This window comes from Lithobates pipiens, unplaced genomic scaffold, assembly GCF_037356315.1.
Source record: "Lithobates pipiens isolate NorthernLeopardFrog02 unplaced genomic scaffold, aLitPip1_a1.2 Scaffold_8, whole genome shotgun sequence".
NCBI lineage: Eukaryota > Metazoa > Chordata > Amphibia > Anura > Ranidae > Lithobates > Lithobates pipiens.
Window position 1 is genome coordinate 565,880,302 of NW_027507903.1, and position 19,714 is coordinate 565,900,015.

Consider the following 19,714-nt stretch of genomic DNA (forward strand, 5'->3'; position numbering starts at 1 on the left):
CAATCTGTATGAGCTCCCCATGGAGTCCAGGACTCCAGTACTGCAGCTGAGGCCCCGCCCACCCATGCAGCATGCACAATGTTTGGAGATGCTGAGTGATGTAGAGGAATGTCCCCCCCTATAAGCAATGATGGTATCCGCCCTCTCCCCATCCCGCTCCGCTCCTGGCACTGTACCATTGTCACACACGGGGGGGAGGGGCTCAGCACACGGCTCTGTAATCTGACTCGTTGGTAAGGCGGCTCGGCCCCGCCCACCTCTCCAGCTGATAGTCTCGGAGGAGCGGAGGAGTCCCCGGACTCAGTATTGGGATCCCCGGACTAGTGAGCCGAGATGTTCGGTGAGTACTCCGCCTCCAATCACTGTCTATGGGGGGATCGGACATCCGATCTGCCATACTTTACACTTCTTATTGTTACTTTGTATTGGATGTCTCCTATTCCATCCCATCCGGCTATTATTATCACTATGGACCGATATTCATCTACACTGATCGATCCAATGTCTCCTGATTGGCTGCAGTGGAAAAATCTCTTTTTTTTTTTTATACCTGCAATGGTGACCATACACACTTCCATCGATGTGAGATTCCATCAAATCAGCAAACAATGGATTTCGCCTTAAGCCCGCGTTCACACTTGTGCGCCTTGTGTAAATCGCACTCAAATCGCAAAAATGGTGCAGGATGTTTTTTTGGCCGGATTGGATGTGTGTGTGAACACCCAATGCGATCGGATGCAGACAATCGCAATGCGTTTCTCCAGCTGTTTTTGTTTTCTAACTTTAACACCCGCAGCAGATGGCATGGGACATTGCCGATTTCAATGCAGTGTGGGAAAAGCACGGGATTGGCTGCGTTTCACCCACATTGCATATAGGGCTGGTTCACGCCACAAAAACGCACTCAAGATCCATTCCGGTTGCATTTTTGCTTGCGCATTACAGGGTGTTTTTGATGGGTTTCCGAATGCTTTTTTCCCCACTCTTTGTTACTGTTTTTTTTTCTTCATGGTACTGTGCCTTTTTAATGCGTTTTTGATACAATCCAGTAGAGTCTGGTGCAGGAAAAATGCAGCATGTTCTACTTTTTTTCTCTCTGGAATTGGAACTGGCGGCTTCCCATATCCAAGATGGTGGCTCTGTGGACCTGAAGCCTGGTGAAGAACTTACCCGGATGAGGGCAGCGCTGGATCCCTGGACAGGTCAGTGTCTTTTTATTAAGGACTGGTTCACACCAAAAAAAAACGCACTCCAGTTCCCTTCCCGATGCATTTATGCATGCATGTTTTTAGTGCATTCCAGTGCGTTTTTGATGCGGTTCCGGATGCATTCCAGGTGCTTTTTTTCTTCTTTTTTTTCCTGTTTTTTTCACTATACTAGGGTCCAGTGTGTTTTTAATAATTTGATGGATTCCAGTGCCGTCAGTTCCAGAAAAAAAACTAGAACATGCTGCATTTTTCGCCACTGGATTGTCCTGGAATGCAGTAAAACACATAAGGAGTGCACTGAAATGCATCAAAAATGTATTAAAAACACACTGGACCCTAGTATAGTGAAAAAAAAACAGTAAAAAAAGAAGAAAACAAGCATCCGGAACCGCATCAAAAACGCACTGGAATGCATAAAAATTGCGTTAAAAATTGTGCATGCAGAAATGCATCGGGAACGGATCTGGAGTGCGTTTTTGTGGTGTTAACCAGCCCTTAATAAAAAGACACTTACCTGTCCAGGGATCCAGCACTGTCCTCATCCGGGTTGGTTCTTCGCCGGTCTTCAGGTCCACAGAAGTGGGAAGCCAGCTGTGAGTCCCTGTGGCTCCCCCCTTCCCTTGCAGGACCATGCGGACCCGCGGCCTCCTGGCACATGTGATGTGTTGCGGGAGGTTGCGGTGGGGAAGAGGAGGCCGAACGTCCTGGGCGATGCGACCACAAGTGGGGGGGGGGTACCTGTCTGAAGTAACTACCCGCTCCTTAAAACAAAACCTTACAAGCGTGTTGGGCTCCTTTCACATTAGCGCATCTCCAAAGTCGCACGATTTCCAGCATGGCTTTGATGTGACTTTTGGTGCAATTTTGATTCAACTTTACATTCTATGGATCAAAGTCACATCAAAGGTCGCACCAAAATTAGTGCAGGCACCTTTTCAAAGTCGCACCGTATTAGTGCAAGAACCTTTTCAAAGTCGCTGCAGCTTTTAGGTTGCAGTTATTTGAACGGGTGCCATGGGAAAAAATGGTGTGCGATTCGTCATGCGACCATGATGTCCAAAGTTGCATGACAAATCGCACAAGTGTGAATGGACTCTTAGCCCCCCGGTCACACCAGTGTGACTTGCCATGGAATATGAACGTTTCAAATCGCATGACAAGTCGCACCCTATTGTCTGCAACGGAAGCGGTCAAATTGGTGTGACCGATTTTGAAAGTAGTTCTTGAACTACTTTTTGCAAGTTCAGGTGTGACTTGCATAGACATGTGGATGTCTTCCAAGTCGCACTGACATGTGGCTTAGAAATCTTGCTATATCAAGTGAAGTCGCACGATTTCAAAGCTGCGTTCGGTGTGTTAGGGCCAATTTGCACTGACTTGCGCTAAAACGCATTTACATTTCCATCCATTTTAGTCGCATTTTAGCGCACTGATGTCTGTTGACATACATTTCGCATTTTAGCGCAGTGCAATGTTATGGCGTGAATAGGATTCATTGGAAATCATTGTTTTTCAGATGTCTTTCCGTTGATCTGCACTAAATCGCACTAAAGTGAACTGGCTCTTAGAGGAGGGGAATTAGAAAAAGCCGAGCACCCTTTTTCAGATGTAGTTCTGTTAAGACTCCATTCACACCTGGGTGTTTTGGGATTGCAGCAGAATCGCTGTGATTCTGCCCACTATCTTAATATGCACTACAATTGCAAAACACGGGTTCAGGTGGCATTATTTTCATTGGCACCTAAAACGTGGTGCAGTTTTGCTCCGCTTTATCGTGTGATTTATTCACAAATCGCATCGAGTGAAGCTTGAAAAGGAGCAGGAGCTTCATTTGGGTGACAAACTTCATGCGATGGGATTTGCTAGATTGTGTTTTAGGTGTGGTTAAAAATAAAATGGCACCTGAAACGGCAAACTGCGTTTTTTTAGATTGAAATCCCAAAGCGCTCAGGTGTGAATGGAGCCTTAATTTCTCATCCAATTGATGTAAGCTGGCCATACACTAGTAGATTTTGTTGAATGAAAAATTGTACGAATTTTCCCATTATATTCGATGACGGGACAAATGTCGCTGGAAAGCCCTTCAAGATTTAGTTTTTCATCTTACATGCGATTTTGGACTGAACGGTCCTATTGAGCACAAATGACATTTACCAGGGTCCCTATCACCTTCCTTACTTACACCAGGGTCCCCATCACATTCCTTCCTTACATCAGGGTCCCCATCACATTCCTTCCTTACATCAGGGTCCCCATCACATTCCTTCCTTACATCAGGGTCCCCATCACATTCCTTCCTTACACCAGGGTCCCCATCACATTCCTTCCTTACATCAGGGTCCCCGTCACATTCCTTACACCAGGGTCCCCATCACATTCCTTCCTTACATCAGGGTCCCCATCACATTCCTTCCTTACACCAGGGTCCCCATCACATTCCTTACTTACACCAGGGTCCCCATCACATTCCTTCCTTACATCAGGGTCCCCGTCACATTCCTTACACCAGGGTCCCCATCACATTCCTTCCTTACACCAGGGTCCCCATCACATTCCTTCCTTACACCAGGGTCCCTATCAAATTCCTTACACCAGGGTCCCCATCACATTCCTTCCTTACACCAGGGTCCCTATCAAATTCCTTACACCAGGGTCCCCATCACATTCCTTCCTTACACCAGGGTCCCTATCAAATTCCTTACACCAGGGTCCCCATCACATTCCTTCCTTACACCAGGGTCCCTATCAAATTCCTTACACCAGGGTCCCCATCACATTCCTTCCTTACATAAGGGTCCCCATCACATTCCTTCCTTACACCAGGGTCCCCATCACATTCCTTCCTTACACCAGGGTCCCTATCACATTCCTTACACCAGGGTCCCCATCACATTCCTTACACCAGGGTCCCCATCACATTCCTTACACCAGGGTCCCCATCACATTCCTTCCTTACACCAGGGTCCCCATCACATTCCTTCCTTACACCAGGGTCCCTATCACATTCCTTACACCAGGGTCCCCATCACATTCCTTCCTTACATCAGGGTGTAAGGAAGGAATGTGGACATCTACAGTATTTTGAAATCCGTCTGACTGTTTTGATGTTGAATTTTAAAAGCAACGGCAAGCCTGCTGATCTCACAGGTTTGCTAATCTGACAGAAGACCGCTGATTTTAAAATTAAACTTCAAATCAGACGGATTTCAAAATACTGTATTTCACTATATAAGCTCAGTTTACTGTTAAAAATAAGTGTGAAATGCAAGACTCCGGTGAGTGTAAAAAGATGTCCGCTTGGCGACTTCAGCTGTATCCTTACTGTGGACGAGTGCAGGGTGTACCAAGATGGCCGTGACGGAACATCACTTCTGTTACAAAATGTGACGGGTCGCCTAATCTGACGAAACCCCGGCATCTGAAGTAAACAGGAAGTAAGGCCTTGCGGCGAAACCCCGGCATCTGAAGTAAACAGGAATTAAGGCCTTGCGGCTTCAGAGTGGGTTTCCTATTGCACATGCGCGAGTTGTGCTGCACCTTGTGAATGCAGTCTACTTGCACCTGCGATGTGTCTCAGGAGACTACAGGGGGAGGAAGGGGCCGAACTAATTTGCAATCTGAGCTGCAAGTGGGAGCGGGTACCTGTCAAAACCAGGTACCCGCTAAAAATGGCAACTGTGGCAGTGGAGGGGGGGGGGGGTGCAAACAAGCGGCACTTCCCTTTTGGGTGGAGCTCCACTTTAATTGAACAAGCTGAAGTTAGAATCTGATTGGCTACCATGCAGAGCTGCACCAGGTTTTGCACTCTCCAGTTTTAGTAAATCAACCCCATTGCGCTGTGCTTAAAACAAAATAGTGCACGCCGTACATATTTCCAGCACCGGGGAAATGTGACGCATCGCAGCACGCTGGTGTGAACTGCATTCATAAGGAAACTATTCTTTTTTGGTTGCCGTGTGTTGGGAATGCGTTTAGAAACGCACTTGGTGTGAATATACACCAAGATCTGCAGATATATGTCATGGCGTCCTACTTTGTTTGTACACCACCAAATGCGGTAGATGTAGGTGTGCGTTTGGCCCCATTGATTCCTATAGTGGTGCTTAGAGAACTGTGCGCTTTGTGAATCTAAAGCGGCATTTTTGATGCTTGTGTGAATGAGCCCCTAGGTTTCATTCACATGGGCACATGCGTATTTTCTGCATCTTGCTGGTAAAGCTAACAGAAGATCCCGCATAGAATACGCACGTAATGTAGTTGCGTTTAGATGCATGCAGTTCTTCTAAAGACTTGCGTACGCACACCGATATGCATGGCCCTGGACGCAGCGGTCTCCTACTTTTTTTTATCTGTCGCTAAACGCAGCCCACATTTTCATTTGTAGACTTAGCTGTGTGTGTGGCCCTATCAATTCCTCCAGTGCTGCATTTAGATGTGTACAAGACTATTCGCTGTGTGCATCTATGGGGCGTTTTAGACAGTCATGTGAATGAGCCCCTTATGCATACATCATATGGGAGGACAGAGCCCAGCCTCTGCAGATTGCATTCACCAGCAGCAGGTCACCCCACCATCCCAGGTTCATGTCCGTGTCACATTCCTAACGTGTTTCCGCTATGTTCCTCTCCACACTGCGCCCAATGTTAGCGGCCAATAAGAGAGCCAAGTGACGCTGCAGAGGGGCAGCGCTACTTGCATCTCTCAACAATCGCCAAGAACAACAGCGGCATGTTTTGTCTCCCGGAGAGACGGCGGTGTCCTGCTAAGATCTGTGCCGGTGGATGTGCTGCGCTCTGGAATATTTTCCGGAATCTTGGAGGGGATCATTGTGGTTCTTGGCCCCGGGATGATTTGCTTTCATTGGAAGAGGCTGCCTTCTAAAGCGGAGAAGATTCCTCATCTGTTCAATCAGGGCTAACATGGGAAAATCATTTCATAGTTTGGTGATGCTGAACATGTCCTTGATCGGGGCAGGAGAGCACATCCCGCCTGCTACAGGATTGTATCCAGCCCACAGCTAGGGATAATGGGGTATCCTCAATGTGTAAAGTCCTGAGGATTAGGGTCATCAGAGCCTCCCTTTTGTCTCTGCTTCAACACCCCCCTTGGAATGGGAGACTCTGATGGCAACTCTAAAATAAGGGGGGCTCAGATCAGCACTCTGATGTAAGGAAAGACTCTGATATCATGTAGATTCTGGTGTGGGGGGGGGGGGGGTGTTTAATTCAGGACTTTGATGTTAAGGAGGACTCTGATGAGGACCCTGATGTAAGAAAGGAATGTGATGGGGACCCTGATGTAAGGAAGGAATGTGATGGGGACCCTGATGTAAGAAAGGAATGTGATGGGGACCCTGATGTAAGGAAGGAATGTGATGGGGACCCTGATGTAAGGAAGGAATGTGCTGGGGACCCTGATGTAAGGAAGGAATGAGATGAGGGCCCTGATGTAAGGAAGAAATGTGCTAGGGGCCCTGATGTATGGAAGGAATGTGATGAGGACCCTTATGTAAGGAAGGAATGTGATGGGGACCCTGGTGTAAGGAATGTGATGGGGACCCTGTTGTAAGGAAGGAAAGTGATGAGGACCCTGGTGTAAGGAAAGAATGTGATGGGGACCCTGGTGTAAGGAATGTGATGGGGACCCTGATCTAAGGAAGGAATGTGATGGGGACCCTAATGTAAGGAAGGAATGTGATGGGGACCCTGATGTAAGGAATAAATGTGATGAGGTCCCTGATGTAAGGAAGGAATGTGATGGGGACCCTGGTGTAAGGATGGAAAGTGATGAGGACCCTGGTGTAAGGAATGTGATGGGGACCCTGGTGTAAGGAATGTGATGGGGACCCTGGTGTAAGGAATGTGATGGGGACCCTGGTGTAAGGAAGGAAAGTGATGAGGACCCTGGTGTAAGGAAGGAATGTGATGGGGACCCTGGTGTAAGGAAGGAATGTGATGGGGACCCTGGTGTAAGGAAGGAAAGTGAATAGGGCCCTGATGTAAGGAAGGAATGTGATGGGGACCCTAATGTAAGGAAGGTGATAGGGACCCTGGTGTAAGGAAGGAATGTGATGAGGACCCTGGTGTAAGGAAGGTGATAGGGACCCTGGTGTAAGGAAGTAATGTGATGCGGACCCTGGTGTAAGGAAGGTGATAGGGACCCTGGTGTAAGGAAGGAATGTGATGGGGACCCTGGTGTAAGGAAGGTGATAGGGACCCTGGTGTAAGGAAGTAATGTGATGCGGACCCTGGTGTAAGGAAGGTGATAGGGACCCTGGTGTAAGGAAGGAATGTAATGAGGACCCTGGTGTAAGGAAGGTGATAGGGACCCTGGTGTAAGGAAGGAATGTGATAGGGACCCTGGCGTAAGGAAGGTCATAGGGACCCTGATGTAAGGAAGGAATGTGCTGGGGACCCTGATGTAAGGAAGGAATGTGATGGGGACCCTGATGTAAGGGGGAGATAAGATGGGTACTCTGATGCAAGGAGGGACTCTGATGTATGAATGGGCACTGATCGGGGACTTTAATAAAGACTCTGATGTAAGGAAGAACTCTGATGGGGAGTCTGATGCAAATGGGGACTCTGCTGAGGAGGATTTTTTAAGAGAATGTTTGTCTGATTGTAGTACATATTGCAATTGTGCAACTTTACGTACAACAGACATTGGCACACTCCTTCTGGCATTTTAGTGGGCCTGTGAATGACAAGAGCAGCATCATAGTCATAGTTTATGGCGCTAAACTCCCTGAATTGTATACCAGGCCCCCTATAGGAGGCGCTCATTGTCGGGGTTTACACACCCTTCATCTTCTAACCACTGAGCTGAGAACGCCCTCCTATCATGGTCTCGGTATGTCTGGCACAGAGGAGAAGAGGTCCTCTAATTAGATTTGATGTTCTCTTGAGTTTGTAGAATGCGGGAAGTGCATCCAAAGTTTGCTTGGGGGTCTCCCTGATGACTCTGGACTTGCGCAAAGTTTTTGGCTGTGAAGTTGATGATGACTTTGCTTAAACCTCGGTACAGAGCGTGTTCTGATCTCTGAGGGTCTGGACTGGAACCCATGACATCAGAGGGGGACCGGCCAACAAAACCCACTGTCGCCACACTCCCAAAATGCTTTGAGGAAGAACCATAGCATCACCCCAGAGGTCAGCCAAGGCCACCTTCTATAGGTCTCCAAAAGATCTACAAGCAACTGTTCTTCTTTTTTATGACCTCATACAAGGACAGTTTATTAGTACAGCGGGGGATCATTTTGTGTATGTTTAGGGTCCCATTCACACTTGCAAATGGGGCTGTTTGCAATTACCTACAGGAGAGTAAGCGGACCTCCCTGTGATTAGCGGTGAACGGGAAGCCCATTGACAGCAATGGAAGGCTGATATTGCACGCATTAAAGCTGGCTATACATTATCCAATTTTTTTTGTTCCTTTAGATTTACCTTCAGCTATGTTGTGCAAGGGCCTTTCTGATTGCATACAAATTGAAAGTGTTTAAGTTTGACCTCCATATTATATGGTTTTGGTAAATCTAAAGGAAAATTGTACAAGAAAATTGTGTAATATGTAGCCAGCTTTATTTGCGGCTGTTCGCATGCAATCAGACATGCAGCCATAAATTGCAGATGACCATCCCTGGACACAGACTGCCTGTGTTCCCTCAGATTAGGCAACCCGTCAAATGTTGTAACCGAAGTGACGTTCCGTCGCGGCCATCTTGGTGCACCCCACACTCAGCCACAGTAAGCCTACAGTCTGAAGTTGCCACCAAAATCTTGCATGTCACACTTATTTTTACCCCTAAACTGCGCTTGTATAAATAGTTGCATGAAAGATACGATAGCTGCGGGTGATGTCCGCTAGATAGCTCCTTCCCCGTACGCGTTACGCCCTACGGGACTTCCTCAGCAAGGGCCCTTGCTGACGAAGTCCCTTAGGGCGTAACATGTGCGGGGGAGGGGCTATCTTTGGTTTTCCGGTCCATTGGAGTGCTGGTTAGCATTATCCTGTTGAGGATACAGGCTCGTTTGACCTTCTGTTAGCTCAGAGGTCCAGTGGATCTGGTAAGCACCCAATTTATATAAACTGGTGCAGGTGGTGTCACACAGGAATCTGCAGTATTCATCACTGGGTTTCTTCATCACCTATCCTGGGACTTGTGGTTCCTTTGCATTTTACATTGTGCTCATAGACTCGTTATTTTACCATTGCGCTGCACTTATTTTGTTTTGTATTAAATAATCTGTGTATTCTGACAGTGGAGGATATCTCAATCCACCTCAACTGTGCAAATGGGGGAAGCGCAAAAACACGTATCTGTACGTGATTTCTTTCAAGGGCTCTGGGCCACGTGCGCACACAGCTGGAGCCAATCAGCGGGTCCAGTGGACCCAACGTCTGCCAAAAACCCAGCGATCTTTCAGAGAGAGGCAGAACGGTGGTCTACCTATGTAACCAAGGCAGATCGCCGTTCTGCTAGTAAGGAAGACAGAGATCTTGTGTTTCTGCTAAGCCGGAAAAGAGATCTCTGTCTTTCTTCAGTTAAGCCATCCCCCACACAGTTAGAAAGCACTCCCACGGAACACAGTTAACCCCTTGATTGCCCCGATGTTAACCCCTTCCCTGACAGTGTCATTTGTCTAGTGATAGTGCATTTTTTTTAGCACTGATCACTGTATTGGTGTCACTGGTCCCCAAAAAGTGTCACTTACACCCCTTTCACACTGGAGGAGTTTTTCAAACGCTTTAGCGGTAAAAATAGTGCCTGTAAAGCGCCTGAAAAATGCCTCATCTGCAATCCCAGTGTAAAAGCCCGAATGCTGTCACACATGGGGGGGGGGGGGGGGTTACTGAGCTAGCAGGATGTCAAAAAAAGTCCTGCAAGCAGCTTTTTTGAGGCGCTTTAGGAGTGGTGTATACACCACTCCTAAAGCTCCCCCTGCCCATTGAAATCACACTAGAGCTGCGCAAATAACCGTTAAATAACCGTTAAAGTGGAGGGCCACCCTAAAAAAAAAAATAGCATTAATATTCTTAAAAAAATTTGAAAAACTATTTTTTTTTTAACTTACCAGAAACCCCTGTTGCTAGGCAGTCTTCCTAATCTGCCTCTTCCTACTCCATGGTGATCTCCAGTCTTCTCTCGTCATGATTCTTTGTAACAAATGCAGAGAGTTCTCACAGCTGAAAAAAAAATAATCCAGGCAGCCTGCCAAATTTTATCACAACACACTAATAAGTAGAAACAACGTATCTTTTTGTTCTTTCATCAAAGGAAAGAACTCCTGTGTGTAAATGAGGGAGGTTTAACCATTTAAAGACCAAACCTTTTCTGACATTTGTTGCTTACAACTAAAAATCATTATTTTCTGCTATAAAATTACTTGGTACACCCAAACATTATATATATATTTTTTTTTTTTTTGCAGAGACCCTAGAGAATAAAATGGTGGTTGTTGCAATATTTTATGTCACACCATATTTGCGCAGCGGTCTTTCAAGTGCAATAAAAAATAAATAAATACACATTAATGAATAAAAAAAAAACAGTAAAGTTAGCCCAATTTTTTATTTTTTTTGTATAATGTGAAAGATGATGTTACACCACGTCAATCGTGATCTTTATTTTAAAAATCGAGATTCTCATTTTAGCCAAAATCGTCCAGCTCTAGTACACATGATCTGAATATACGGAAAATACCGCTTTCGAAGTGATCGTACGATAATCGGATCGTTAGTACAGAGCTTTTCGAGAGCCGATCATGACAGTTCGTCCGATATTATCCGATCGGACAAATGCGAAAAAATAATTCTCGTACGATACCAGATCGTACAATTTTCGTTTAATCAGTACAGTTGTCCTCCAAAAATACAATAGAAATACACTACAACTGTTTCTGGAGTGATGAGCAGTTACAAAATGTACCCCTGTTACAATAAAGTCTCCCCAGGCTGTTAGAATTCCGGGTCTTAGTTTCCTCTGATGGGGAGGGTTGGGGAGCTGAACTGCAAGTATTATCCTGTAGGATTGCACTTGGTGCCTGGGAGCTTAATTAACATGTACCCACGTTGGTGGGAGGGTCAGGACTGTGTATATCTGTTTGGGCAAGTATTGTATAGTGTGCGTTTTTTTTTAATTTCTGTCTTTTGTTGCTGCGCACTGGTTTTCTACTATAACCGGTGGCAGATTTCCGCAATTTGCGGCTGCTGTTGTATGTATACTATAAAACGTAATAAAATAATTTGCAAAGAAAAAAAAAAGAAATACACTACAACACATGACATCACTTCCGATTTTTTTATTCAGTCGTACGAGAATTTTCGTCGCTTTAGTAACCTCTCCATTTTTGATATGCGACTAGCATGCAAAAAATAAAATAAAAAAATTCGGACGATCCGTCGTCTGATTTTCGGATTGTGTGTACATTAGGCTGGGTTCACACCTCCGACCGATGCGGCTCGCAGCAGGGGTCCGGTGCGTCGCCGTTCTCTGTTTCAGGGACGATTTAGAGCTGAATTTTTGCCTGAAACTGAGTCAAAGACGCACAGACGTTCCTGTGCAGCAGGGTTGCCAACCTCCCGCAGCATTTTTTACTGACAAAACATGGAAAATTTACTGGCGGAGCACATTTTTTTACTAGCAACCTGAGAAATTACAGAACTCCTACTGAAAACAAACAGTGAATATTTGAACAGTATAAACATGATATGGAAGCACTGACAATACCTATAACAAAGTCATTTGCTTGATTTACACTTAAAATATCAACACAGCGTGAAAATATCAGCCCCTGATATTTACTGGCAGTTGTAAAAAAAAGTCATTGACTGTCAGTAAATTTACTGGCGGTTGGCAACCCTGTTTCGCAGCCGCAACGGAGATGTGTGAAACGGCTCCATAGAGAGCTGATCACAATCTCCTGTCATGCGAATTGGATGCGGAGAATTCGCAAAGGGAAGAACCCAGCCTTAGATGTAGTATTCATTAGCCCTTGTACAAACGGTCGGACATTCCGACAACAAAATCCGTCTGATTTTTTCCAACGGATTTTGTCTGAAACTGGTGTTGCATACACACGGTCGGACAAAGTTGTCGGAAAATCCGATCGTTCGGAACGTGATGACGTTCATTCGTTGCAATGGGACTATGTTCAGGCTAGTAGCCAATAGCTTTGGTCTTGTAATTTGATTTGAGCATGCGTGGCACTTTGTCCGATCGGAATTCTCTACAAATGATTGGACAAAGTCCGATCGGATCATGTTGTCGGAAAATTTTATATCCAGCTCTCAAACTTTGTTGGTCGGACATTCTGACGGAAAAAGTCAGATGGAGCCCACACACGGACGGATTATCCAACAACACAGTCCGATCGGACATTTTCCATCGGAGTTTCCGACCGTGTGTACAGGGGCTTAGATGCAGAACTGCATAGTGTCGGAAAATCTTCCTGAGTGTATTGGGGTGCCATTGAGAATGAATGCAATGTGTGTTGCATTAATGCAATACGATAGATTGATTGGCCAGTTATTCAGTGTTTATATAAGTAAATCTTCTATAATCTATAGTGTGTATGTAAGTGAGGGGGAGAAGAGGAAGGAGTGAAGTCAGACACCTCTCTGGGGAATCAGACGCGCTCAGAGTTTTCAAACAAGTCAGTCCGCTATTTCCTGACATCTGTCAGCTACTGGCATCTCCATCTGCTTGTATCTCCCAGCTGTTGTGGAACTATATGGCCCAGCCTGCCTTGATCTTCTGGCTGAATGGTGATTGAGGGACCATCCATATATACACACAGCAGGGTTGTATAGGTGTCACTGCCCCTCCCACACTTGTCTGCTCACCATCTGCTGATGATAGAAGTTCTCATGTAAACAGTTTCATTTGTTCCTGGTTATTGCTTTGAATATACACAAAGCACAGAGTGAATACACATCAAAGAATACCACATACATTGCCTGGGGGGGGGGGTCGTTACCAGTAAACCACATTACCATGATGCTTTGAGTCCGTCCCACGCTCCGTAATAGGGAAGCGCAGGCAAGCTGCTAGAGATGCTCATATGCATCCCCCGCTGGCCTTATTCAGTGGAAATATCCTGTTCTTAAGGGCCGGTTCACACAGGGGGCGATGCGAGGCGACACGACTTGCCTCGCCGCGACCTGACAAGTCGCCCCCGTTCTGTACAATGGAACCGTTCTGAGAGGAGCGACTCGAGTCGCTCCGACTCAGAAAAAAGGTTCCTGTACTACTTTTGGGCGACCTCGGGCGACTTGCATTGACTTCTATACAGAAGTCATTTGCAAGTCGCCGCTGAGGTCGCGGCAGGTCGCGGCGAGGCAAGTCGGTGTCGCCTCGCATCGCCCCCTGTGTGAACCGGCCCTTAAGTGTTTGTCAACCTGAAAAAATAAAAATGGAGCCTCTTCCCTTAAAGAGAAGAGAACCTTCCCGAAGAGCAACCATCTCTGCAGCACTCCACCAATCAGGCCTGTATGGTAAAGTGGCCAGATGGAAGCCACTCCTCAGTAAAAGGCACATGACAGCCCATGCCTTGAGTTTGCTAAAAAGCACCTAAAGGACTCTGAGACCATGAGAAACAAAATTCTTTGATCTGATGAAACAAAGATTGAACTCTTTGGCCTGAATGGCAAACTGGAGGAAACCAGGCATCATGTCTGGAGGTAAACCAGGCGTCATGTCTGGAGGAAACCAGGCACCGCTCATCACCTGGCCAATACCATCCCTACAGTGAAGCATGGTGGTGGAAGCATCATGCTGTGGGGATGTTTTTCAGCTGTGGGAACTGGGAGACTAGTCAGGATTGAGGGAAAGATGAATGCAGCAATGTACAGGGACATCCTTGATGAAAATCTGCTCTGGACCTCAGACTGGGGCGATAGCTTACCTTCTGACAGGACAACAACCCTAAGCGCACAGCCAAGATAACAAAAGAGGTGGCTATAGGATAAATCTGTTAATGTCCTTGAGTGGCCCAGCCAGAGCTTAGACTTGAACCCAATTGAACATCTCTGGAGAGATCTGAAAATGGCTGTGCACCGACGCTCCCCATCCAGCTTGATGGAGCTTGAGAGGTCCTGCAAAAAAGAGAGGGAGAAACTGCCCAAAAATAGGTGTGCCAACCTTGTAGTATCATACTCAGAAAGACTTGAGGCTCTAATTGGTGCCAAAGGTGCTTCAACAAAGTATTGAGCAAAGGCTGTGATACTTACCGTATGTACATGGGGTTTTTATTTCCTTTTTCTTATTTTTTAATACATTTTCAAAGATTTCAAACAAACGTCTTTCACATTGTCTTTATGGGATATGGTTTGTAGAGTTCTGAGGAAAATAATTAATTGAATCCATTTTGGAATAAAGCTGTAACATACCAAAATGTGGAAAAAGTGAAGCACTGTGAATACTTTCCGAATGCACTGTATGGAACTATTTTCCAGTGTGATGTGGCCCTCATGCACACAATGGGGTTTATTTACTAAAGGCACTACATGTGCACTTGGAAGTAAAGTCGCTGTAGATCCGAGGGGGACGTGCAAGGAAAGTAAAAAACAGCATTTTAGATTGAACATGATTGGATGATAAAATCAGCAGAGCTTCCCCTCATTTCAAATCTACCCCTTATGCCAGGAATTTTCAAACTATGGCTCTCCAGCTGTTGCAGAACTACACATCCCATGAGGCATTGTAAAACTCTGACATTCACAGACATGACTAGGCATGATGGGAGTTGTAGTTCCTGAACAGCTAGAGGGCCGTAGTTTGAAGACCCCAGCCTTATGCCCTGTACACACGATCGGACATTCCAACAACAAAATGGCATGTTTTTTTTTTCTGACGGTTGTTGACTCAAACTTGTCTTGCATAGACACGGTCACACAAAGTTGGTCAGAAATTCCGAAGGTCAAGAACGCGGTGACGTACAACACGTACAATGAGCCGAGAAAAATGAAGTTCAATAGCCAGTGCTGCTCTTCTGCTTGATTCCGAGCATGCGTGGAACTTTGTGCGTCAGAATTGTGTACAGACGATCGTAATTTCCGACAACAAGCTCCAGTCGCAACGGATTTTGTTGTCGGAAAATTTGAGAACCAGATCTCAAATTTTGTGTGACGGAAATTCCGATGAAAACTGTTGAATGGAGCCTACACACGGTGGGAATTTCCAACAACAAGCTCCGATCGCACATTTTCCGCTGGAAATTTTGACCGTGTGCCTTTAGATTTAGAGCGACTGCACTTCCAAGTGGATTTACCTTTCGTAAATATCCCCCTACGTATCCTTTTTATATCTCAAAGCAGCCTGAGAAGACCTGGGACATGTGCCCTATGTGGCGGGGTCCAGCAAAACCCCTACCTGGCTTCTTAAAGCGGAGTTCCACCCACTTTTAGAACTCATCATCAAAATCATTTTTGCAGCATATAGATTGTGCAATGGAAAGTTGTTGTTTTTTTTTTTTTTTTTTCTGACAGCTAACCTGGATAGCACTGTTTTCGATTGAGTTATCCGCGGATATGTCCGTCATATCCGGCGGCGCACTGTCTCCTGGGAGCTATGTGTCATAATTCCCAGGAGTCAGTGTGGATGGCCGCCGCTCGTTATCACGATATTCCGAATCCAGAAGGGACGTGATGACGTGCTTTTACTGTTTTTCTTATCTTGGTTGCCATCGCAACGGGGCGGGCACTTCCGCCGCCCATTGTGATGGCAACAAGATAAGTTCTGCGCTGCAAGCTTTTCACGCTGCGCAGAACAGGCAGTGCATGCTGGTCATTCAGCTGCACCGTATCCCGGAGCTAAATGCTTGTGGGCATCACATGCCCACAAGCAATATGGGAACTTCATACACAGCGGAATATAAGGTATTTTTAGATCAAATATGTTTATTACAGCGGCAAATTTTCTTGAAATCGTGAAGGACATTAATGTATGTTAGGATCCTAAGTTTGGCTTTAAAAATAAATAAATAAATTAACGTGTCGGTGAAACTCCACTTTAAAGAGGAAGTTGGAATTTTTTTTTTTTAAAAAGGAACCTGCAAGGCAAAGGCATAATGAGCTAGTATGCATAGCATACTAGCTCATTATGAATAACTTACCTGAGAACGAAGCCCCCGAAGCGGTCCTCCGTCTTCATGTTCGCCGCTGCCATGTATCCCGGAGTGACTTCCGGGTCTCGCTGCTCCGGCGCTGTGATTCGCCGGTGCAGCGATGACGTCACTCCCGCGCATGCGCACAGGAGCCGACACGAGCGGCATATTGCCGCGATTTGCGGCCTGCCCAGTGCACCTGCGCGCTGCTGTCTACGGCGCATGTGCCGTAGACAGCGGTGGCTGTCTTTTTGTAAATATCTCCTGAACCGTATAGGTTTAGGAGATATTTCTTGGACCTACCGGTAAGCCTTACTCTAGGCTTACCTGTAGGTCAAAGTGGTTTGTAAGGGTTTACAACCACTTGAAATCTTCTTGGTGATTACAGACAGACAATACGCATCCTACCAGACGTGTTGCTGCTTGTGTTTTTGCTTACTGTGCACTGTTTGTATCCAGTATTCCTGATTTCCTGAACAGCCCACAGATTCTTTAGTAATTACCATGTGGCTCTCATGGTAGACATTCCGTTTTTTTTTTTTTTTTTTATTTGGCTGATCCAATGGTTAAGTACAGCTTAGTTCTTGTTGCTGCGGGTGACACCTTCACTCTTTCTTTATTCCACATTTAATAAAATTGGAGACTGGCCATAGCGAGACCCCAGCAGGAGCCAGAGAGGGGGATGGAAGCAGGAGCAATCTCCAGCTTAGACTAAAATGACTTCCCGCGGTGCCCAGGGTCCACCAATCTCATCCTGAATACAAGTTAGTGTGTACTCACCCTGCACCCCTGCGGTGAGTGCGGCTGATTGTCACCATTACTGATTGTTATCAGCACGACAGGATTTAAATGAAGAATCCAATACACTGATAATGAATGCTGTTCTCTCATTCCTTAACAAAGGATGCAACTTCTGGTTAAAAAACAAAGGATGCAAAGCCACGTACCTGGATTTTACAAAAGCCTTTGAAACAGTTCCCCACACACGGTTAATGTGTAAGGTAACGTCTACGGGCTTGGAAAAGTCAGTTTGTAAATGGATGGAAAACTGGCTAATAGACCGAATTCAGAGAGTAGTGGTTAACCACTTCAGCCCCAAAAGATTTTTACCCCCTTCCTGACCAGAGCCCTTTTTGCGATTCGGCACTGCATTGCTTTAACTGACAATTGCGCAGTTGTGCGACGTTGTACCCAAACAAAATTGACGGCCTTTTTTCCCCACAAACAGAGCTTTCTTTTGGTGGTATTTGATCACCTCTGTGGTTTTTATTTTTTGCGCTATAAACAAAAAAAAGAGTGACAATTTTGGAAAAAAAAAACCGCAATATTTTTACTTTTTGTTATAATAAATATCCCCCACAAATATATAAAAAAAGATTTTGTTCCTCAGTTTAGGCCGATATGTATTCTTCTACATATTTTTGGTAAAAAAAATAGCAATAAGCGTATATTGATTGGTTTGCGCAAAAGTTATAGCGTCTACAAAATAGGGGATACACTTATGGCATTTTTATCATGATTTTTTTTTTATTAGTAATGGCGGTGAGCTGCAATTTATATCATGACTGCGACATTATGGCGGACTCTTTTGACACTATTTTGGGACCATTGTCATTTATACAGCGATCAGTGCTATAAAAATGCACTGATTACTATGTAAATGACACTGGCAGGGAAGGGGTTAACCACGAGGGGATGGTGATGGCGTTAAGTGTGTCCTAGGGAGTGATTCTAACTGTGAAGGGGGGGAGCTACCTAGGACATAACAGTGATCACTGCTCCCAGTCACAGGGAGCAGTAGATCTGTCATGACACAAGGCAGAATGGGGACATGCCTTGTTTACATAGGCATCTCCCCGTTCTACCTCTCCACACCGCAATTGATGGCCGCCGGAGAACATCGAGTTCCCGGGACCTGTAGGCAGTCTCTCGTGGTGGGTGGCAGGCATGCGTGCCCAGAAGGTGGCAAATTTAAAGGGGCATATACCTGTACGTCCTCGGGCTTTCACATTGGAGTGACAGGAAAGGCGCTTTGCAAGCGCTATTTTTAGCGCTATAGCGCCTGTAAAGCGACTCAGTGTGAAAGAGGGTCTGAGATTAAAAGTACTATATCAGTATTTGCAGATGACACCAAGCTATGCAGTGGAGTAACGTCCTTACAGGATGTCTCCAAGCCGAATGTAAAGTTCTGCAATTGGGGCTAAGAATATGCATGCATCATACATGCTGGGGGGAGCACAACTGGGGGAATCCATGGTGGAGAAGGCTCTGTGAGCAAAATAATTTCTTGTATTAAGAGAGGTATGAACTCCAGAGAGAGAGATCATTAGTAAGACTTGATCTGGAATATTCAGTTCCGTTTTGGGTACCAGTTCTCAAAAAGGATATCGGGGAACTGGAGAAAGTGCCGAGAAGGGCAACCAAACTGCTAAGAGGCATGAAGGAGCTCATCTATGAGGAAAGATTAGAGGAACTGAATTTATTCCCTCTTAAGAAGAGGTGATTAAGGGGGATATGATCAATGTGTACAAATACATACATAGTCTATATAGTGAACTTGGTGTTGAGTTATTCACCTTAAGGTCATCTCAGAGGACAAGGGGCACACTTTATGTCCAGAGATGTTCTGGCCAGCTTAGTAGGTTGTTTTAAAAAAAGGCCCTGGATTCTTTCTAAAATGTACATAATATAACTGGGTACTAACATTTATAGGTAAAGTTGACCCAGGGAAAATCTGATGGTCTCTTGGGGGATCAGGAAGGAATTTTTTCCCCATCTGTAGCAAATTGGATCATGCTTTGCTGGGGTTTTTCGCCTTTCTCTGGATCAACTGTCGGAATAGATTTGTGTATATATGATTTTTTTTTTTTCATTTGTTGAACTGGATGGACTTGTGTATTTTTTTGAACCTGACTAACTATGTAACTATATACCTACACAGATGGTTGTATAAGGTGATCATTTGTGATCACTCCAAAGACATGCTGGTAGGTTAATTGGCTTCTGTCCAAAATTGGTCTTAGTATATGAATGGGGACCTTGGATTGTGGACTTCTTGACGGTAGGGACTAATGTGAGTGTGCGACGTACATTTATATTGACAATTGTAGACACTCACTCAGGTTGAACTGGATGGACTGGTGTCTTTATTCAGCCTTACTAACTATGTAACTATATGTTTAGAGACCTGACCACAAAGATGGTTGGATCGTGTCTGCATTTTGTGTCGCCATCTAGGCTCTGGTTGAATATGCCAGTACAATACAGCCACCGAGAACACAGATTTGCAAGCTTGGCTGAGTTGGGGAAGGGCTCAGGATAATAGAGATTGTTCATACTTGTGTTTATACTGTCACCCCTCTGAAAAGAGATCCCTTTTTTAGGGGGCAGTTGACAGACAGC

At 45.4% G+C, this 19,714-nt stretch overlaps 1 protein-coding gene across 2 annotated transcripts in view; it reads left to right on the forward strand.

Moving 5' to 3' along the window:
- Positions 1-202: 202 nt before the first annotated feature.
- LPAR2 (lysophosphatidic acid receptor 2) overlaps positions 203-19,714 on the forward strand; it is a 95,677-nt gene continuing 76,165 nt past the window's right edge. The window contains exon 1 of one of the 2 annotated variants that reach the window (XM_077470119.1): positions 203-340. In XM_077470119.1, the coding sequence (XP_077326245.1) occupies positions 334-340 (7 nt within the window). In that variant the 5' untranslated portion in view covers positions 203-333. Of the gene's footprint in view, positions 341-15,937; positions 16,086-19,714 lie in introns of those variants that run through there. The other variant, XM_077470121.1, reaches the window with a different exon arrangement.